At 58.1% G+C, this 21,849-nt stretch overlaps 1 protein-coding gene across 4 annotated transcripts in view; it reads right to left on the bottom strand.

The window, feature by feature from the left end:
* Positions 1-298: 298 nt before the first annotated feature.
* The window catches only part of OGDH (oxoglutarate dehydrogenase), a 41,516-nt gene continuing 19,965 nt past the window's right edge, over positions 299-21,849 (bottom strand). For all 4 annotated transcript variants that reach the window (XM_056113438.1, XM_056113440.1, XM_056113437.1 and 1 more), the window contains 19 exons: positions 17,039-17,154; positions 15,184-15,338; positions 14,927-15,073; positions 14,745-14,835; positions 14,459-14,638; positions 12,120-12,248; positions 8,354-8,533; positions 8,077-8,229; positions 7,607-7,709; positions 7,378-7,506; positions 7,052-7,202; positions 6,778-6,905; positions 6,519-6,697; positions 6,363-6,434; positions 5,959-6,087; positions 5,641-5,713; positions 1,653-1,816; positions 1,220-1,374; positions 299-1,137 (listed from right to left, as the gene is read on the bottom strand). In XM_056113438.1, coding sequence (XP_055969413.1) covers positions 1,017-1,137; positions 1,220-1,374; positions 1,653-1,816; positions 5,641-5,713; positions 5,959-6,087; positions 6,363-6,434; positions 6,519-6,697; positions 6,778-6,905; positions 7,052-7,202; positions 7,378-7,506; positions 7,607-7,709; positions 8,077-8,229; positions 8,354-8,533; positions 12,120-12,248; positions 14,459-14,638; positions 14,745-14,835; positions 14,927-15,073; positions 15,184-15,338; positions 17,039-17,154 — 2,555 coding nt within the window. In that variant the 3' untranslated portion in view covers positions 299-1,016. The remainder of the gene's footprint in view (positions 1,138-1,219; positions 1,375-1,652; positions 1,817-5,640; positions 5,714-5,958; positions 6,088-6,362; positions 6,435-6,518; positions 6,698-6,777; positions 6,906-7,051; positions 7,203-7,377; positions 7,507-7,606; positions 7,710-8,076; positions 8,230-8,353; positions 8,534-12,119; positions 12,249-14,458; positions 14,639-14,744; positions 14,836-14,926; positions 15,074-15,183; positions 15,339-17,038; positions 17,155-21,849) is intronic.

Below are 21,849 nucleotides of genomic sequence, written 5' to 3'. Positions count from 1 at the left end.
CAAGGCAGCAGCGACTGAGAAGGCCAGTGAGATGCAGCCCCCCGCCCTTTCTCCCAGCTCCTGAGAGGGGACAGCTGAGCCCAGGGCCTGTGGCTGCTACACCCACCCTGGGAAGCCCATCGGCTCCTCTGGGAGTGAGTCCCCGCCCCTGCTCAGAGACAGCCAGGAACGTGGCCTTCTGCCTCTGCCCACCTGCCCTTCTCCGCTCTGACCTGGGGAGCTTTTCTGGGGAGGGGAGGAGGGCCCAGCCCCCTTCCCTAAGGGGAGAAGGCGCAGCAGAAAGCACGCAGAGAACAGGTGCGGATAACTTAAGTTTATGGGTCAAGCCAAGTGCGATGCAAAGTTTTGTTCTTTTTTTTTTAACCAAAATAAATAATTCAGATCTGTCCTGTGACCAGTGTGGGAGCAGTCTCTGGCCTTGAGCTGCGCCGGGCACCTGCCCAGATGGGGCACAGCAGGAAACGTGCCCGGTCATGCGGGAGGAGCAGACGCTGAGGACCAGCGGGGGCCCGTAGCAGGTGGAGCGTGCGGGGGGCAGGGGAGGGGCCCATGTGGCTGAGAGCTCTGGGGGTGGGGGGGGGAGTGGCCACCGCAGAGTGGACCTACCCTCTCCATGCCAGGCCCAGGCTCTCTCCAGGAGCCCAGCCCGTGTTCTCGGGCAGTGTGGTCCTGAGCTGTCCAGCCCACAGACCCATGGATGGCCCCTGAGGAGTCCAGGGGCCGGGGGGGTGGCAGGGCTTCCTGGTCACATGCAGGCCCTGAGGACGCCCAGCCTGTGTTCCAGGCAGTGAGCCAGAGCGGACATCCCCTGGACACGGCCTGCCTCCAGCCCCCCCACCGCTGGGCGACAGACGCCACAGAGCCGGGGAGTGTCTGGGCTGGGGGCAGCTGAGCACAGGGGCGGGAGCAGCCTGACCTGAGCGTGCGGGAGGAAGCGGCGGGGGGTGCGCGGAGGCACAACTCTTTAGTGGGGAAGCGGGGGGCGGGAGGGGCACGGCGTGGCGGGGGCGAGGCAGCTACGAGAAGCTCTTGAAGGCGTCCAGGTCGTAGGCCGTGTCCAGGAGGCGCTGCAGCTCCGTGAGGTGGGTCTTCTTGTTGCCGGTGGCGGGGGCCGCTGCGGGGTCCCGGCCTGCGTACCTGCGGGCGGGAGGCGGCGTTTGAGTCCTGGTGGCGAGCCCCGGGGCCCGGTGCTGGGTAGGGGCCGCGGCCGGGGCCTCACCACACAGGCTTGGCGCGGTTGATGGTGGTCCGCAGTCTCGGCTTCACGTAGTCGTAGTAGCCCTGGTTCTTGTGTTCCTCCTGGCACCACACCAGATCGGCGTTGGGGTACTTCTGCACTTCCCGCAGGAGCAGGTCGAATGGGAACGGGGAGAGCTGCGGAGAGCCCAGGGCCGCGTCGGCAGGGGTTCAGGACCCCCAGCCCCGGAGCCCAAACCCAAACCCAACAAGCCTAGACCCAGCTGGAGATGCAGGGCTACGGGTCTGCCTTGCACAATGCCAACCCCAGTTTGAGACCCATGGGGACAGTCTCCTGGGCACTGTAGTGACCCCCAAGCCAGGAACAGTCCATCCCCTACAGTCTCCCCAACACACTGCTAGTGCACCGGCCAGCGGGCAGCTGGGGGGCTGGGGATGGGGGGGCCGAGCCTCACCTGCTCGAGGCGTGTGATGGCCACCTGCTCTTCCATGCCACGCGCTTTGCGCTCACGCGTGAGGTCATAGTACACTTTGCCGGTGCAGAAGAGAAGCCTATTGACGTTTTCTGGGTTCTGGGCTGCAGGACCATCTTCTGGGATCACCCGCTGGAAGTGGGTTCCTAGAGGGGCCAGGGATTAACTTAGAACTGACCCAGCGGCCAGGAGCCCTAGGAGGTCCCTCCTGTGGGCAACAGAACTGACTTCACTCTGAGCAGGGCTGGGAAAGCACGTGAGTGCCACGCGGGCAGGGCAGAAGGTGCTACAGACAGCGCAGTGCCCCTGGGCACTCCCAGGAGGCTGGCCAGGCCTCCCTGCTGGAACACTATGCACATACAGGCCTGAGGCACAGCCCACAGGGACCCGCCCAGCAGACCCATGCTCAGAATAGATGCACCAGTGCACTCGGAGCAGAAGGAAACAGAAGCCTGTCTATCGATCCCTGCTGTGCACTCTCCAGCCCAAGGCCTCAGCTTGGTACCCAGCACCACCAGGAGTGGCCTCTGAGCACTGCACAGGGAGCAGCCCCAGAACACCCCTCCCTCCAAAAACAAAAAACCCAACAATGATCTGGGGTCATCATTCAATGCCTTTGAGGCATTCAGCTGAAGGACCTGAAGAACACATGCCACCCAGAGGGCTGCAGCCCTAGCCGGGCAGTGGACACACACACTCGGAACAGGGAAATCAGTCAGCATCCCATTGGAGGGTACTGCCTGGGGAATATGATGCTGCTGTTCCAAAGACGCAGCAGGGGCCGGCCTTGCACGAGTGGCCCAGGCTTGTCTGCATCACTGCACGGTCTCCTGAGCACTGCTGGGGTGGCCTCCCCAAAACACAAGTCACTTAATCACTTAACTTCCCGTTAGTTGTCGATTTGCTCGAGTGGGCGCCAGTAACGTCTCCATTTGTCCCTGTCGCGTGCTAGTGTAGCCCAATGGCATCTGTTCGCTCCGGGAACATGAAGGGCCTCAAACCGATCATTCATGATCTTGACGAAGAAGTCTGACCATCTGGTAGGTGGGCGGCCACGCGGTCTCTTGACATTCGTGGAATCCAGTCGGTAACAGCTCTAGTCCAGCGGTCGTCTTTAAATCTCATTACGTGACCAGCCCATCTGATTTTCGACACCTTGGCAAATGAGACAGCGTCCCTGATCCTTGATCGTCGACGGATGTCAGAACTCCGGATTCTTTCTCTCATTTGAGTGAAACGTGATATTCCAAGCATAGCTTTCTATTCTTCTTTGGGAGACCTGAATAGCGTTCTCATCTTGTTTGCGTAGGGCCCTGGTCTCTGAGGCATATGTTAATGCAGGAAGAACAGTGGAATCAAAGAGATGTGCCTGGAGCCGGAGGTTCTTCGTCCTCTTAGCTATTTCTTCGACGTTCTTGAAGGCGTTCCAAGCCGCTTTCTTCCTCCTGCACAGCTCGGGTGCCAGGTCATTTGTCATGTTGACCTCTCGACCTAGGTACACATAGCTGTTGCATTCGGAGATGGTCGTTCCATTGAGAGCTAATGGGGCGTCAGGAACAAGGCTGTTTCTCATAAACATTGTCTTCGTAAGATTCAGCTGTAGTCCTACCTTTCCACACTCACGGTCAAAGTCGGCCAGCATTTGTGCCGCTTGGCTGATGTTTGGTGTTATTAAAACAATGTCATCAGCAAAGCGGAGGTGGTGTAGTTGCCGACCATTTATCTTCACTCCCATTCCTTCCCATTCCAGTCGTCGCATGATGTTCTCGAGGGTGGCACTGAAGAGTTTTGGTGAAATGGTATCACCCTGCCGCACCCCTCTCTTGACATCAACGATCACTTCTTTGTAGAATGGTGAGATCCTGGTAGTGAATCCGCAATACAGCTCACAGAGGATCCTGATGTATTGGGCTTGAATGCCCTGATTGGCTAGGGCTTCAATGACCGCTTCCGTCTCAACAGAATCAAAGGCCTTCTTTAAATCAATGAACGTTAAACAGAGCGGCATCTTGAACTCCCGAGAAACCTCAATGAGCTTGGTTATCGTGTGGATATGGTCGATGGTGCTGAATCCTTTGCGGAACCCGGCTTGCTCGCATGGTTGTCCTTCATCTAGTGTTCTGCCAATCCTATTTAGGATGACTCGAGTGAACAACTTGTAGATGACAGACAATAGGCAGATCAGGCGATAGTTGCCAACGTCATGGATGTCTCCCTTCTTGAACAGTAGTACGGTCCTGCTGGTTTTCCATTGGGACGGAACCTTGCATTCAGACAGGTAGCGAGTGAAGAGCCGAGCCAGTGTATTGATGAGTACTGACGGCAGGTTCTTCAGGTGTTCAGGTCTGACCTTGTCTGGGCCGGGTGCGGTTTGTTTCTTTACCGACGAAATGGCGTGTCGGATTTCGGAAGGGAGAACGTTGGGAACGACATTATCCATCCTGTGGAATTTGGTATGTCGGCAAGTGGACATGGCTATCGAAGAGATTTGAGTAGAAGTCATGGATAATCTTCTCCATTGCCGTTCTGGAGGATGTGATGGATCCATCAGGATGTCGGAGGGCAGTCATCTTGGTCTTGTAGTTGGCGAAGGACAGGCGGGCGTTACGAATACTTTTCCCGGCTTCTGCCGCATCTACCAGTACTTCTGCTCTTCTCTCTTTGAGGTCTTCCTTGATCGCATCTCTGCACTGCTTTGCGAGCTCGGACGTTAGCTTGCGGTTGCCTGAGGCATGCGCCAAACCACGCTGGTGAATTAGCTCAAGAGTTTTTGAAGATAGGCGATTTTTTGTGGCTATCTCTCTCTTGGTGTTCCTCGCACATTCATGGAGGTGCTGAACCAGTCGATCGTATTCCTCGTCAATGTTGTCAACAATGGCATCTTCCCATGTTGCCGCAAAACACAAGAGACAGGGGCATTTGGGATGAAAAGGACGGAGCCTCAGGTGATGACACTGACTGTCCCGGGCACATGGGATGCCAGTCACCAAAACAGACCAGCAAACAAGACTAGCTTCTGGACACGGGACCCACCAGTGACTGCTGAAGGAGTTGGTGGGGGGAGGTGCGGCAGGAGGTTCTTGGACGGGGGACAGCATAGGGAGCACCCTGGTGGGGCCAGGGAGCCTGTTCAAACCCAAAGACGTGAACCCAGCCCCACGGAACTCTATCCTAAAGTCAATGACAAATCAGATGCTTGCATATTGCTGGTGGGAAGGTGACATGGGCTAAATGTTGTGGAAATAGTCTAGTGCCTCTGGAAAAAAAAAATCCATTAATATCTCTAAGACCTGCACTTCTTACAAAGTGATATGCCCGGAAGAGCAGTTATCTATGATCTGTTCCTAGCCGGATCATGGCTAGAGCTGAGATGTGGGTGTATACCACATAACGACTGACAGACTAGATCAGCAGAACGGAGTCTACCCAGAGAACCAAGGCCTGGTCAGCTCTTAAAAAGAGGGAAGTCAGCCAGTCACAGAAAGCACCACACCCTGAATGAGCTTCCCGGCAGGCCCCTATTGCCGGGCTCAGCGGAACAGTGGGGCTTGTGGGCCCACAGGGCAGGGCAGAACTGGAGTTTCGGAAGATGCAAGGCAAATGCCCGCCTTGCTGTGCTACTGCTCCAGTCTTGGGAAGATGGGAAAGTGCCCTGGGCTGGGACGGGGTGCTGGCCACACAGCGTGAATGCCACACGCACCCACCACTACAGTCGGAGATGCAGACCCAGGCTTCACCTGACTGGTGAAGACCCGCACTTCTTCTTCAAGGTGATATGCCCAGAGGAGCAGTTATCTATGCCTTGTTCCTAGCTGGATCATGGCTAGAGCGGAGATGTGGGGTCATGGCTAGAGAAGACTGGCAGGAGGACACTGGCCACCCTCGGGGTGATGGTCTCACACCCTCACTCACCTCAGACACCACCGGCCAGGCCCGGGCAGTGCAACACGCGTTTCTCCCTAACACCCACCTGGCAGCATCTCATCGAAGCTGGTCCTGGCCTCGGGGTGACGCAGCAGAGACTTGGGGGTGAAGATGATCAACTGCAACGTAACCATAGGCTCAGTGGGCAGTGCTGGGCTCTGAGGGTGCAGGCACAGGCCCACCTTCCCGCGCTTCTCTGCAGAAGGCCTCCCCCTGGGCACTCACCGTGCCACTGCCTGGCCCCTCAGCCCTGCCCACACCCAGGGCTGTCCCTTCTGCGTACCCCAAGGCTCTCCCACCCCTACTCCTTAGCCCAGGGATCTGCCAGGGCTCGCCCGCCATCCACACCCCTGACCCCGCTGACCGGCTTCCGGAAGGGCAGGAGGATCTGGCGCCGCAGCACGTGGAAGAAGTTGCCGGGGCTGGAGCAGTTGACAACCACCCAGTTGCAGTCATACAGCTGGTTGATGTCGAAGTTGGCTTCCGTGAGGTCCTGCGGGAGGGGACGGCCAGTGGCCAGGGTCTGAGTGGGTGGAGGGGGACCGTGACTGCACAGAGTGGGAGTGGGAGGCACAATCCCTTCACCTGCCCGGGCCTGCTCTGGGGCACACGGCAGCATCGGATCCCGGGGGCTGCCCGCCAGCCCTGAGTCGGGGGAGGGGCACGGAGCAGGCAGCCCGAGGCAACCCCTCACTGCGGGGGCATCTCAGGGGTCCCAGCACCCCAGAAGGGCGGGGCGCAGGGACACAGGGCCGAGGCTCCACTCACTGGCAGCACATCTGGGTCATCATTGCACATCTGGAGGAAGCGCTCGGGCCTGGCGGAGGAATGTTCTGGGCCCTGGAAGAGACATGCGGGTGAGACACCGGCGCCCATCCCCCGTCACCTCACCCTGTCTATGCGTGCGCAGGCCGGGGGGCTCACCATGCCCTCCATGCCGTGGGGCAACAGCAGCACGATGCCGTTCTGCCGCACCCACTTGGCCTGGCCCGGGCAGATGAACTGGTCGATGATACACTGGGCCGTGTTGTGGAAGTCCCCGAACTGGGCCTCCCAGAGCACCAGGGCGTTGGGGCTGGCCATGGCGAAGCCCAGCTCGAAGCCTATAAAGAGGGAGGGGGTGTCAGGGGTGGGGCAGGGCTGGGGCGGGCGGGCTCGACCCTGCTCGGGGCCCCTCACTCACCTAGGACCCCGTACTCCGACAGGGAGCTGTTGCACACGGTGTAGGGTGCCTGGCCGGGCCACAGGTGGTTCATGGGGATGCAGGTCCTCTTGTCCACGTTCTGGTCATGCAGCACGTGGTGCCGGTGGCTGAGGAGGAGGCGCAGTGTGGGCAGGAGCTGCCAGCCCAGCGCCAGGCACAGGCCCGCCCCGCCCGCAGGAGCAGGGAGGGTCAGCCTCTGGAAAGACTGCGACCAGCATAGTTGGCCCCACCCCCGGCTGCCCAGGGGTGTCACCTGAAAGTGCCACGCTCCACGTCCTGACCGCTGAGGCGGATGTGGATGCCCTCCTTCAGGAGGGAGCCGAAGGCCATGTACTCCGCCAGGGCCCAGTCCACAGTCCTGTTCTTCACCATCTCTCCGCGCGTCTTCAGGATGCGGCTCAAGCCTGAGGGCACACGGTGATCACCGGGGGGCAGGGCCAGGCCCAGCGTCCCTCTCCCCGGGGTGGACACTGGCAGAGCCGTTCCGGCCTCAACCCTGGGGATCCCGACTGCTGGAGCTGGGCCAGGGCCCAGGTGACTGGCTCGGCCCTGCAATGCCCAGGCAGTGTCATGTGGTACCTCCGTGGATGGTGAAGTCCTCCACGGGCACAGAGCTGGCCACTTTCCCGATGTGGGTCAGGATCTCCTCGTCCAGGCCCGTGGACGGGCAGGACATGCTCCGGGGCTGCCCATCCAGGGTGAAAAAGCCTGGGGAGGGGACGGGATGAGTGCGGGCCTGCTGCCCAAGGAGAGGGGGTGAGGGGAGTTGGCGTGGCCGGCACTGCCCCCACCTGCCCCGCTGGCTCACCGGGCCAGGGCGAGTCCAGCCAGTGCTTGATGTGCAGGATCTTCTCGTCCTTGGACCTGCTGAAGGCCTCCTCGCAGATCTTGTCGTACTTGGAGATCTCCTCCTGCGGGCACACTAGGCTGTCGGGGTCCACGCAGGCCACACACACAGCCCCACGGCACACACATGACCATGCACACGCCAGCCCCAGGGCGGCGCCCATCTTGCCCTCACACGCCTGAGTCAGAGAGGCTTGTGGTGCCTTCTTGTGCGGAGGTGCTGGCCAGGCTCCGCCCCATCTTTCTCTTTTATTCTTTTTTGGGGGGGGGTGAGGGACCAACACCCAGTGGTGCTCAGACTTACTCCTGGTGGGCTTGAGGGATTATATGTGGTGCCGGGGATGAAACCCAGGTCAGCTGGGTGCCAAGCAAGAGACCTCCCTGCTGTGCCATGGCTCCAGCCCACCCATCCCACTCCCCTCCGAGACGCACCTCGTACTCGGGCTGGTTGACGACGCCCTGGGACACCAGCAGCTCCGCGTACTTCTGCAGCACCGGCTTCTGCTTGCGGATCTGCTTGTACATGAGTGGCTGCGTGAACATGGGCTCATCCATCTCGTTGTGGCCGTTCCGCCGGTAACAGACCTGGGCAGAGGGACACAGCTCACACACAGAAGAGGCCTCGGTGCTCTGCAGGACGCGACCCCTCGGCGTCCACTCACTCTGTGACGCTGTGACCTGGGACCATCCTGGGCTCCCACCCACTTACCAGGTCCACCACCACGTCCTTGTGGAAGGTGTTTCTCCACTCGGCAGCCACCTTGCACACATACATGACGGCTTCGGGGTCATCTGAGTTCACGTGGAAGATGGGGGCGTTCACGACTCGGGCCACATCGGTGGGGTAGGGTGAGGAGCGGGCCATGCGCGGGTCCGTGGTGAAGCCGATCTGCCAAGGACACAGCCTGAGTGAGGTCCTGAGGGCCGAGGGCTGTGGGTGACCCCGGCCTATTGTTTCTCTGTTTGTTCTGGGGCCACACCTGGCAGTGTTCAGGGGCCACTCCTGGCAGGACTCGAAGGGACCATATGGGGATATGTGATCCCTGGCACCACGGGATACAGAATGAAAACTATTTTCCTTTCCACAGAGCTGGGGAGGAGTGATTCCGATGCATAGAGTCAGGAGTGATCACTGCTGGGAATCAGAGGTAAAGCCCTGCACGCGGTCAGCACATCAAGAGCACAGAGCACTGGGAGTGGGCCCAACCTACCCACAAAAAACCATACCACTATGGGGGCTGGAGAGATAGCACAGCGGGTAGGGCATTTGCCTTGCACGTGGCCGACCGGGTTCGATTCCCAGCATCCCATATGGTCCCCTGAGCACTGCCAGGAGTAACTCCTGAGTGCAGAGCCAGGAGTAACCCCTGTGTATTGCCAGGTGTGACCCAAAAAGAAAAAAAAACCCATACCACTCTGAACTACGATACCTCAAACAGTTTAGAAAGACAAAAGTTCCCTTGCTCCCTCCTGCCTCCATCTAAGTCACACTTTCCTTTCCAAAGACAGGGAGCAGCCCTGTTAGCTGCTGAGGTTCAACAGACAGTCGCCAATCCACAGAACAGAGAGATCTGTGCTCGCCAGAGTCCTGGGGGTGGGGGTGGGGGTGGGGACACAGTGCTGCCTCAGGAGGACACTGGGCCTCCACTCACTGCAATGGGACCGTCTCACCAAGACTTAGGGAATGAGAGAAGCTAATATTCCCATCCGAGACAAACACACGGTCGAGAGTCCGAATCCCTAGTCTCCTGCCATGCGAAGGGCATCGGGCAGTCTGCTCTTGGCAATGCTTGGTGCCAACAAGAGTTGGGAGAGAAGAGCCCCAGAACATCGCTGGGGATGTGTGGCATGACACGTGTGCAGGCTGGCAGTGGCTGGAGACAGGGCGGCGGAGGGGATGGGGCGAGGGGCCAGCCTGGGCAGCTTCTGGGCTGCTGGAGAAGGAGACCAGGGACCAAAGACCAGGACCCAACTGTGGCCCTAAGGCCTCTCAGCGATGGCCTGTGTGCAGAATGACCATATCCATGCCTGCTGGGCATCTGCCCACTGCTCCCCAGTCAATCTCTTGTTTGGGCAGTGAAAAAAGGGGAAAAAAACCAATAATAATAACAACAACAACAGGGTGGGAGCGATAACACAGCGGGGAGGGCGTTTGCCTTGCACGCAGCCAACATGGCTGACACAGGTTCAATTCCCAGCATCCCATATGTCCCCCGAGCACCGCCAGGAGCAATTCCTGAGTGCATGAGCCAGGAGTAACCCCTGAGCATCGCCGGGTGTGACCCAAAAAGCAAAATAAATAAGTAAATAAATAAATGAAAAAGAAAAAGGACATTAAGTGAAAAAAATCGCCTAGAGAACTGGAGGAAATATTTGCCAATCATTGTCTGGTAAAGTGATGTCTGTCCAAAATAAAGAATTTTCACAGCTCAATTAAGAAGGGCATTTCATGGGGAACCTCAGTGAGGGGCCGGGATGCACATTCCTCCAGACGTGACCTGGACCTGGCTAGTGAGCAGAGGAAGGTGCTCAATGTCATTCGTCAGCAAAACTGCCCCAGTACCATTTCACACCCACTTGAGTGGCTAGAAGGAATTCACTTCAGAATAAAATTAAAAGGGCAGAAGAGTGAGGGCAGGGTAGGGCGGGGTTCAGGGCAGCACTCGGGCATGGCCCCTCCTCACTGAAACAGTCCCCAGCCCAACAGACATCACTTGAGTCTTACTTTGGTGATAACACAGACTGACATACACAGAAATAAAAAAGATGTTTAGGGTCTTTAAGTTTAGGGGAAGGTAAGTGAGTCAGTCACAAAAATGCCCTGTCACTGGCTAGAGTGAATGAAATACTTTTAAAGAGACAATAACTCAAGCCAGCAAGGGCACAAGTCAAGTAGAGATGTTTCCTGCGGGTGATCTGGACGGCCTGGGGAAGCCCCGCCGTCTCTGTGAGAGGGAGCGCGTGCACCCTGCGACCCCACAGCTTCGCTCACAGTTTCCGGCATCAGGCTGTGCCGGCCTCCAGCTCAGGGGGAGCCCCAGCAAGCATCGCAGTAAGAAGGGGACAAGTGGGCCTCTGGTCATGCAGCCGAGGCTGGGGTGAGCACTGCAGCCAGGAACGCCGTCGAGGGGCGCACCACAGATCAGCACCTCAGGCCCCACCAGAGCAACTGCAGCCACGGAAGGGAAGGGGCAACACGGGGAAAACCTACAGTAACAAAATAGGAGACTACCACCCAAGAGTGGCCAAGGTTAGCACCAGGAGGTTTGCTCCATGGCTTGGAGGCCAGCCACACGTTCTAGGGGGAAAAGGGAGCTCAGGTAGAGAAGGGAGCACCAAGTAAAGGGTGTTGGGAGGATCCTCCCAGGATGGGAGATATGTGCTGAAAGTAGACTATAGACCGAACATGACTGCCACTCAATGCCTCTTTTGCAAACCTCAACGCCCAAAAGGAGAAAGAGAACAGAAGGGAATGCCCTGCCACAGAGGCGGGGTGGGAAGGAGAGAATGGGGGCATGGAGGGATACTGGGATCATTGGTGATGGAGAATAGGCACTGGTCGATCACTGTATAACTGAAACTCAAGCACAAAAATTTGTGAGTATACAACTGTACCTCATGGTGTCTCACTAATAAAAACGAAAAACAAAACAAAAAAAACCTACAGGTCAGGGAGGAGAAGGCGCTTCACACGAATGGAAGCCATCCGGGAGAACCAAAATCAGTTTAGTGACATCCGTTGGGTCTCTCTCCTGGGGTCCCCAGCCTCCCTCCCCACTCCCTTGGCCCGCCTCGACCCTGCTGGCGGCTCCTCCCGCCTTCTCACCTCCCCACCACATGGGCAGGGCTGACAGCCCCACAGATCAGGGCAAGCTCAGAGATGAAGGACTGGCCCGGGGCAGGGCTGAGAGGGATAGGAAGGGGGAGGGGGAGGGACGGATTTATAAGAATGCTCCTCAGGAGCCACAAATTCACCTGCATGCGACGACTCTGGTCTGATCCGTGGCAACCGGCAGGTATGTCAGCCAGCGCCCCTCCCCCCTGCCCAACCCAAGCAGACTCTGTATCACAGTATCAATTACAAGAGCAAAAAATGAGACTCCTGAAATTCTTATTAGTCTACAGCAAATATTTTCATTCAAGTTAGTGTTTTGAGTACATACAAGAAGATACTACGGTAAAAAAAGAAGTGGATACAGGACAGTGTACACAGAACCCAGCTTGCCACCACATAAAGACAGACGTCTGTGGGCCTGGAAGGAAATTAATAATTCCACAATCTTTAATCCTGTCATGGAAACGTTTAGTGAGAGCTTAGAGGCCTGGTGTTCAAAGTCCACTGCCTATAGTTCAGATCTTAGAGTTACCGAGTCTGCTTTGGATAAAGCAAGGGACGGGGAGGGTACCTGGGATGGGGGAGGGGGTGTCAGTGCGGGGGACAGCTGCTGGGATCATTGTGGCTTGAGGGGAATTACCTGGTTGTTGACGACCACGTGGACGGTGCCGTGTGTTGTGTAGGACGGCAGGTCGCTCAGATGGAAGGTCTCGTACACGATGCCTTGGCCAGCAAATGCGGCGTCGCCATGGAGAAGGATGGACATGACCTGCAGAGAGCAGAGCCAAATTAAACACTGCCTGGCCCACCCGCACAAGGCCCAAGCAAGGGCCGGTTACAGTCTGCTTCCCGCCAGGGAAATGTCAGCCCGAACAAGATCCAAGTGAGGAAGTGGCAGGGAGCCAGGACCGAAGCCCGCAGGCCCTCTGCACAGTCCTGCCCAGACATACCGGCCGGGGCCCACCCCCAAGAGTGGCACTCAGACCTCCAAGTGGGAGACCAGTACGGGCTCTGCCTGGCCCTGAGCCCAGACTCCCCAGACTGTGCAGCATCCTCTGGGCCCTGCAGCCTGGTGTAGCCCTGGGCTCTCCCGTCTCCGTGTCCTGGGTCTGACCGTCTGTGGAGAACCCTCACACCCCATTCCTCAGGAAAGCCCAGGTCACCAGGCTCCTCTCCGCAACCCCTTGGCAGTGCTCACTCCAGGGCCTGCACTGCCTGCACGTTTCAGGGGTGTCCAGTATGTGTCAAAGCAGAGGCCAGCCTCGTGCTATTCTGTCCCTGCCCTGGCAGTGGCCACTTCTCTACGGAGGAGGCCCGTCCCTCAGTCAAGTCTCAGCAGCATCTGGGTGTGGGCAAGGCACCCAGCAGGTGGAACTGCATCTGGGTGTGGGCAGGCACACAGCAGGTGTAACTGCATCTGCCGAACAAGCGCCACACGCATCCCCGTCCCAGCTGCTTTGCAGAGCCTCCCACTCCAGGATTATAAATACCTCCTGCACCAGGAGATGCTGTGTTCCCGCCCTGACGCTCGCTGTGGCCCTGCTTTCCCCATGCCTGCTTGCCCTGGTGGGTGGCCTGCCGGTGGACACAGGGACCTTCACCCCTCCTGTTTTGCTCTTTTCCCTTTCTTTTTTTTGGAGGAGGGGACCCTCCCGCCGTCTCAGGGTCCACTCCTGGCTCGGGCACCAACATGCCGTGCTGGGGATTTGAGCTGGGGTCGGCAGTATGTAAGAAGCCAATGGCCGAGTGCTGTTGCCGTCCCTTCAGCCTGAATCATCCACCTTTCTACACACTGGATGCTGGGCCAGGGGCATGGAGGTCCAGGGCAGGGTCAGGGAGCAGTCACAGAGCCGATCGGTGCACCCTCCGAGCCCTGCACCTCAACCCCAACAGACATGAGTAGCCCGCTTTCCTTGGCAGCCAGTGCAACCGACTTCCAGCACCCTGGGGGGCTCCAAGCAAGCATTGCCTGAGTGCCTGTGCTTCCCTGCCCTGCCCCCGCAGGTCTGGGGGCTGCGTGCGGGAACGGAAGTGCGGGAAGCCCCCGCCCCAGACCTCTGCTCCCCTGCCCAGGCACCTGGGAGCACAGCCCGTGACGTGCTTTGTGGGTGGAACTGGCCCCTCCCTGCTGACCCGGAGCTTTCTGGGGGCACTGGCCAGCACTCAGGCCAAGGGAGGTAACTGCAATGAGACACACACCCTGAGCCAGCGGCCTGTGCGGCACCGTGCAAGGACCACGTGCTGCCTCAACACCATCCCTGCCTGCCCATCCCCTCTGCCAGTGTGCCCTCTGCTTCAACTGTCTAGGCTGACAACATTCACGGGGATTTCAAGTCACAGACAGAGCGAAAGCACAGGGGCCTGCGCTTGCCCCCACGCATCCAGGGGAGGACACTGGGCTCCACCTCTGGCAGCTGGACTCTTCAGTTTCCAGATGCCAGCGCTTCCCCAAGCCAATCCTGTTCTCCTCGTGACTGCGGCCCACACCCTCTCCCCCCCCCCCCCCCCGAGAACATTCTCTTCCCCCCCGACTCTGTGGCTGAGTGTGAGTCAATGTCTCAGCTGCGCTGGTGCCCCCCCCACACACCCGCCTCCATTCTGCAGGTGCTGCCACGCCCACCCCTCCAGCTCCCGAGTGGGAGGCCCGGTCCTCAGCGTCCTCTGTCTCCGGACAGCAAGGGGGCCAGGCCGTGTCCGAGCCCCAGCGCTCACGTGTGGACAGACACTGCTGGACTCCGAGGGCACTCTGAGGGGAGAATCAACGACCCAGAGAGTCTCTCCTGAGAGGAAACTGGGACAAGGGTCTCTGGCAGCAGGCACCCACCCTCTCCAGCCTGCCCAGGAGTCGACTCCTGTGCGGTGAAAATCCTTGGTCCAGCACTGGCCGCCTCGAGGCTGACACAAGAACAGCCTCCCTGACTGGCGGGCGTGTGAGCACTGCGGGGGCACCACCGAGGGCCCCCCCCCCCCCCGCCTCACCTTCTTGCCCTCAGTGTCGCCGCAGTAGAACTGCTCGGCTTTGGTCTTGCCCATCACCACGGGGTCGGCAGCCTCCAGGTGGGACGGGTTCGCCACCAGGGACAGCGTGATGTTCCTGTCGGTCACGCGGTTGATGCGCCGGTGGTACATGCCCAGGTGGTACTTGACGTCCCCAGAGCCCTGAGGGCAGATGGCCGGTCTGAGCCTCGGCTGGAGAGGCTGCCCCGTCTCGGTCTCTCTCTCTCTCTCTCCCTCCCTCCCTCTCTCGGGCACGGCACACGCCTACCTCATCAGCAGCCTCCAGCTTCGAATCAAACTGACAGAAAATCTGCTCCAGCTCCTTTCTGATCACGTTCGCGAGCACGTTCAGCCTCCCCCTGCGGAAGGAGGAAAAGAGGAAGGTCGAGGGTGGGTGGCGGCCCCAGACCCACCCCCCAACCCAGTGCAGAGCGCCACCGGGAGCAGCACCTGTGCGGCATCCCCATGATCACGTAGTCCACGCCATTCTCGCTCGACTTGTCGATGATGGTCTTCAGGGCCGGGATCAGCACCTCGCAGCCCTCCAGGCCGAAGCGCTTCTCCGAGGACCACTTACGCTGCAGGAACTCCTCAAACCTGCACACAGGACATGGGCGATGCCCGACCTCGGCCACGGCCCCCCTCCAAGCCTCTCTGCCTCCGCGCCCCCGGGGCAGGCCTGTCCACCGTGGAGGGGGGGGCCTCACCGGGTGGACCGCACAAGCCTGGCCAGCAGCGTCCGCTTCTCCTCGTTGGTGAACTGCATGATCCCGGGGGTCTCGAACTTCTGCCGGATCCACTGGCACTGCTCCAGGTCGTTGATGAACATGAACTCCACCCCGATGTGCTGGCAGTAGGCCATCTGCAGCACAGGCCCGCGTCAGCCGGGCACCCACCTGGCATGCACGACGGCCACTGGGACCAGGCCCAGCCACCCTGTCCCCAGCCCCTTGCAGCAGGCCTGGGACAGTTCATGTGGGGCCACAGTGTGAGGCTACTGCAGGTGAGGGGTCAACAGGAGCAGATGTGGGGTCACGGCAGTGAGGGGGCGCAAGTGCTGGATCTCTGCCAGGAGCACTGTGAGTGCTATACAGCCTGACGCCCAGCTCTGCCTGCACCGTGGCCGCTTCCAGGTGCTCTGGAGGCGGGCACTGACGCCCACCGGGCTCTCCCATGCTCCATGGGAGTTTACAGGGTTTTGCTGTGTTTTTTATACTGTGGGTACAACCAGAGGTATTTGAGCACGAGGCTCTGGGCTCGAATTCAGGGCTCCTGCCTGCAAAGTGCTCTCCCGGCTCCTACAGTGCTCAGGTTGGCCCAGGTTGGATCACTCCCAGGAATGCTGTCGCCTTAAGGGTCTGGGCCATGAGGGCTGCACCCCAGCCCAGGTCTCCTCAGTCTTGTGTTTTTGGGGGCCACACCCAGCGATGGGCTGGAGCGATACACAGTGGGTAGGGCGTTTGCCTTGCAAGCAGCCCACATGGCCGACCCGAGTTTGGTTCCTCCGCCCCTCTCAGGGAGCCCGGCAAGCTACAGAGAGTATCTCGCCCACACGGCAAAGCCTGGCAAGCTCCCCGTGGAGTATTCGATATGCCAAAAACAGTAACAAGTCTCACAATGGAGACGTTACAGGTGCCCACTTGAGCAAATTGATGAACAATGGGAGGACAGTGAACAGTGACAGTGACACCCTGCAATGCTCAGGGCTCACTCCTGGCGGGACTTGGGGTCCACATGGAGTGCTGGGGTCAAACCCAGGTCAGTCACATGCAAGACCAGCACTCTCCCGCTCTACTCTCACTCCGGCCCCTTGACATTACTTCAGTAACTTTCTTTGAAAATGATTTGGGGGTTTGTTGCATGTGAGCAGGGAAAACGTCGTGCCCGGGGCGTGGGCAGTGCAGACGCCCTCCCCAGGGGTCCGAGTGGAGGCCGCCGTTCCTCACAGAAGGTGGCAATGCTAGCTGGAGAGGGAGCACAGACACAGGCAGAAACTGAGCACTGTGTCCAGGAGTGCTGATGGGAGAGCACAAGAATGGAAGGACGTGGGCAGGAGAGGGCAGTGGTGAGCGCAGAGGCCCGGTTCTGGGATGGACAGAGCTGCCGCATAGGGCAGAGCCGGTGTTTGTGGGAGCCATGGCACACAGCAGGTGTGGGCTCTGTCGAGCAGAGGAGAGAGCTGAGGCCTTGTGCATCTCCAGTAAACGCCTGCTGGGGCTGGCCGCCAACATCCTCCTCTCCATTTTGTGGTTGATGGTGAGAACAGACATTTTCTGGGACCGGGGCAATAGTACAGTGAGTGGGGTGGCGGCCGTACATGTGGCCGGCCCAGGTTCAATCCCCGGCATCCCATATGGTCTCCAGAGTGATTCCTGAGCACAGAGCCAGGATAACCCCCGAACATCATCAGGTGTAGCCCAAGAACCAACCAACCAAATAAAGAGAATAAACATTGTCTAGCTACAAAACCTTGAACTAAGATCCACAGGCCCAAGGAAAACCCCAATCAGCAGGGCCTTGAACCCAGGCCCGGCATTCTCCTGAATGACAGCTGCACCTCACCTCCAGCCGCCGGATGATCTCTCGCAGGGGGAGGGCCGACTCCTGCCCGCCGATGAACGTGGTGGTCGGCAGATGGAAGACCTTGTCCAGGTCTGACTCGTCCAGGCCGTAGAACCCTGCAGGGCAAGGAGAGACGGGCATAGCCACACGGGGGTCGTGGTTTTTGGGAAGGAGAAAGAACTCCCCAGAGGTGAGAAAAGAGAAGAGAAATATCACAAAATCTCCTGATACATAAGAGAAATCGATTTTCACAGCCAGAACTTTAGGAAGAAATGGAGGCTGAGACCAGTCCTGCGTCTCACAGGTGAGAATCCCATAATGCAGGCATCAGCCCAGAGCAGCGAAGGCCCAAGATTCAGAGGAAGCCACCCCAGGCTCCCAAAACAAATCAATCTGGGTCCCCAAAGGCCCTGGGCAAATCAATCAGAAAGCAAGTGACAAACTGCTAAGCAAATTTTCAGTGGAAAGAGAGAGTTAGGAGAGACCTTTGGTGTATTAGATTAGGCGGTGACAGGAAGTGAGGGCCAGTCCCCAAGAAGTTGACTTGCGGGCAGCGGCTAGGCAGCCGCACACAGTCAAGTGGGCTCTTCTCTGGGCATTGGTGGTCACTACCTGACAGATAGACAGACAGAGAGGTGGCGCCGGCACGTTCTCCTCATCAGAACGTGCTTCTCAGGCTCTTTCTGGCAGCATCTGCTGCTGCATCTGGGCTCAGCACAGCTGGGGGGCTGGAGCAGCTCAGAACCAGGAGACGGCCTGCTTGAGGCCCACAGCCCAAGGGGCCAGGTGAACAGTGGCCGGGAAAAGGGAGTCCAGTCTCCCGGCGATAGTGCCTGGCCTAAATGAAGTGTCCGGAGGAGCCGCTGTGAGGGCCACGTGCTGCCGGCTTCCAAGCCCCTGGCTGACCAGGTGGGCTGGGAGGTGGGGCAGACACAAAAGCCCATTCCCTGCCCTTCAAGTCTATTTCATGCAAAGGAAAGTGCCAGGCTTTCCCCGTTGGGGGTTGCCTGCAGCTGGAGGGAGTGCCAGGCCCAGCTGGGCAACCTCAGAGCAGTCCTCCAGCACGGGCCAGGAGCAGCCTCCGAGCACAGGGTGTGGCGCCAGAGCAAACTCAAACCAAAGACAAGCCAGACTCCGCTGCAGTTTCCCAACAAGCCACAGCCTCCCAGCAATGGGCCCGTGAGGGACGCTTGGCCCCAGCCGCCCAGGTGGGGATGCCGGAGGAAGGTTAGAGTCTGGGGTAGATGAGAGCAACCGGGCGAGGGACTTGGGGCCCAGCCCATCCAGACTTGTACTTGGTTGGGAGCACCTTCATCGGAGTCCACCAGAGACAGTGAGACAAGCGCTCCCAGAGGGGCCTGGGCCACACCCGCCGCAGCAAATGCGTGTCACTTGGTGTGTGCCTTCACTTCATCACTGGGAATCGGCCACGCCAAGCTGCCAGCCTGCTCCTGAGCCTGAGATGCCAGGCATGGGCGGGTGGAGTGGACGTACTCTTCACTGCCCCCCGCACCCCGGCATCGTCCAGGAAACAAAGCATACACATCAAGAAGGGGCGCACCCGGCTCAGGAGCCGCAGGCCCCGAGAAGGCCCTTTCCAACAGGCACAGACTCGGGGGGGCCCTCCCCCCGACAAAGTTGCTTTCCAAGGAGCTAGGAGCAGGCCCCACCAGGATCCAGTTCACCGACAGGAACTGCCCTCCTCACTCCTGCTCAGGCTTGCTGAGCTTCACCGACAACCCAAGGGCCATCTCTGAAACATTCCTTGATTGTCCCCCTTTCTAGGAGGTGACACACCAGCCCATTCAGTGACCCTAATGTCACAGAGGCTCCTGTGACTTGGAGGATCCTCCCGCCCTGGAAGCAACATTTTCTAAGACTAGAAGGACAGTCCAGCAGGCACCCCATAGGGTCCCCCAAGCCGTGCTAGGAGTAATTCCTGAGCATAGAGTCCGGAGTAAGCCCTGAGCACATCTAAACCACCCCTAACCCTGCTGCAAATAAAAAAAAAAAAAGGAAAAAAATCCCCTAAACCAAAAATCTCCCTTTGACTTTCGACTATCCTGATGTAAAGGACTAAAAGTAAGGAGCCATCGGATGCCCACCCGAACACAGCGGGGGCAGTGGCTGCCAGGCCCTGGGGGAGGGGAGCCAGCCCAGAGCTCTCATCAGCAGAGGAAACACATCAAGGGAGAAAGTCATGAGCCCAGGGCGCAGCTGGGCGCAGCTGGCACAGACGGTATGCCCACACTGGCCCGGGGCCCATGCCCAGCACCACAGCCCCCCAGGAATCACAGGGTGTGGCGCAGGACCCCCAGAACCGCCAGCATATCCCTAGCACTGCACCTTGGACCTTGGCCCTGAACTATGTCCTGGCTTCCCATGTGTGGAGGTGGGGGAGTTCCTGGATCTCCTGAGAACAGCGTGTGGGGGTCCCCAAACACGAATCCAAAGACCGGCAGGAAGGCAAAAAAGGAGAAAGAGACAAATCCACAGTTACAGGGGGAGATCTCAACACCCTCTCCTTCATAGTCGACAGAAGATGCCAACAGAAAGTCAGCTGGGAAACAGAAGGGGTCAGTCTGGAACACCTTGGCCCCAGTGTCAGGGTACACGCTTTCCGAATGCCACAAAACAAAACAAACAAACGAAACCCAGGTTTAGCAGAGATCAGAGTGCACTCTCCAACCACAGGCTCTCAAGGAAGAAATCAGTAATAGAAAAATATGGGGAACAAACCTGGGTGTGGCCCCAGGCCAACACAAATACAACACATGGGGCCCCGGGCCACTGAGCAGACAGGTGGCGACCCTCTCCCTGTCGACGAGAAGGGAGGCAGAGAGGAGCCAACACGCTCGCCAGGGAGGGGAGTTCCTACCGCAAGGCCCTAGGAAACGGTGTGGGGAACAATCGCAAAGAAGGAAATAAAACACATGGACAATCGGCGAGACTGACAAGAACAAAACTGGAGAAAAAACAGTGAAAGCAGGGGCTGCGTCCTGAAAAGGCTCAGTGCCCCTGAAATGCTCTAGCAAGACTCACTAGAAAGAGAAGACACCAAACTGTCGCATGAGGATGCCAGGTGTGGAGGGAGCCCCAGGAATACTGTCCCAGGCACTGCTGGGGAGGCTCTGGTGGTCCAGCACAGGCCAAGTGTCCTGGGAGCAGCCTCCAGAACCCTGAGAACCACCCAGTACCCAACGCTGATTCCCATCAGCCGCCCAGCAGGAAGGAGCCAGCACGATGACTGTGATGATTAAGGACACAGAGAGCAGAGCCCTTCGAGGGCTCTTCCAGCCCACAGGGTTCTGCCGGAACCTTCTACCAAATGCTGAGCAAGGGAACACTAGCTCTGTACCGACTCCCAGAGATAATTTCCCACTTTCATCATGGAGCCCAGACTGACCTGGACACTCAGTCTGGGGCCAGGAGCTAGCATAGGACGGGAGGCACTTGCTGTGCACGTGGCTACAGAGGCCCCACAACCCTCCTGCCACACAAGGTCCTCTGAGCACAGCCAGGAGAAACCCCCAAGCACTGCCAGATGTGGCCCCAAACAAACCAAAATTTAAAAAAAGACAAAAGAAGGGCTGGAGTGATAGTACACCGGGTAAGGCTTATGCCTTGCAAGAAACAAACATGTCATTCCGTGTGGCCCTCTGAGCATAGAGCCAGGAATAAACCCTGGGCACTGCAGTTTGTGGGCCTTGCATGAGAGAGAGAGAGAGAGAGAGAGAGAGAGAGAGAGAGAGAGAGAGAGAGAGAGAGAGGGAGAGAGAGGGAATATCAGGGACAGATGTCAAGGTGCACATCTCTGTGGTGGGCCTGGCGCTGCCCCATTACCACATGGCTCCCCAAGCAGCCCCGGAGGCCCAGCACCCTAAGGACCTCACATAACTTAGCGCAGCTAGTCAGGAATCATGGCGAATGGCCCCGGGTCCCTGCTTGAAAAAAAAATTACAGTCTAACCTCTTCCATTAAGACACAAAAATAAGCATACAGAAGCAGCAGTGTATAAAAAAACTATATATGACCAATTACGGCTCATTTCCCTCTGCAAGTCTTGCAAATGTCTGAAAATCAATCAGAACCGCATTATTGGGCAGAAGAGAATTAGGGGCCAGAGCAATAGCACAGTGGGGAGGGCGTTTGCCTTGCGCAAGGCTGACCTGGGCTCATTCCTCAGCATCCCATATGGTCCCCTGAGCACCGCCAGGAGTGATTCCTGAGCACAAAGCCAGGAGTAAACCCTGAGCAACATTGGGTGTGACCCAAAAAGCCAAAAAAAAAAAAAGGCGAATTACTGACCATATAGCAAGCAATGCAGAAAACGTGGGGAAAAAATACTACTACAATAAAAAGCATAAAAAATAGGATTAGATGGAAATCTTCAACTTGATAAAGAGCACTGACCTATATAGATATAGATATATATATGTATCTATATATATTTATATCCAGCTAGGGCAGGAGAGTTTGTACAGGGGTGAGGGACCCTGCCTTGTAGATGGCACATTATGGTTCCATCCCCAACACCCTATATGACCCCCTGAGCACAGAGCCCGGAGTAAGCCTTGAGCACCACCAGGTGTGGCCCAACACCCACTCCGTCCCTATGTAAAAACAGACCAGGCTGTAATTCAGAGGTAAAGTGCTAAGAGTCAGGGTTCACCTAGCAACAAAGCCAAACCGAAAGTCCAGACCATCCAAGACAAGAGCTACTGAAAGAATCTCAGACCTGATACCAAGAGCACATTCCATACAGGAAAAAGTTGGACTTTATGAAAATGTACAACTTTTGTTGCTCAAAA

The sequence above is a fragment of the Sorex fumeus genome, unplaced genomic scaffold, assembly GCF_029834395.1.
Source record: "Sorex fumeus unplaced genomic scaffold, SorFum_2.1 ptg000020l, whole genome shotgun sequence".
NCBI lineage: Eukaryota > Metazoa > Chordata > Mammalia > Eulipotyphla > Soricidae > Sorex > Sorex fumeus.
Note: the sequence above shows the minus strand (reverse complement) of the source record. Positions and strands in the feature narration are given on the sequence as shown.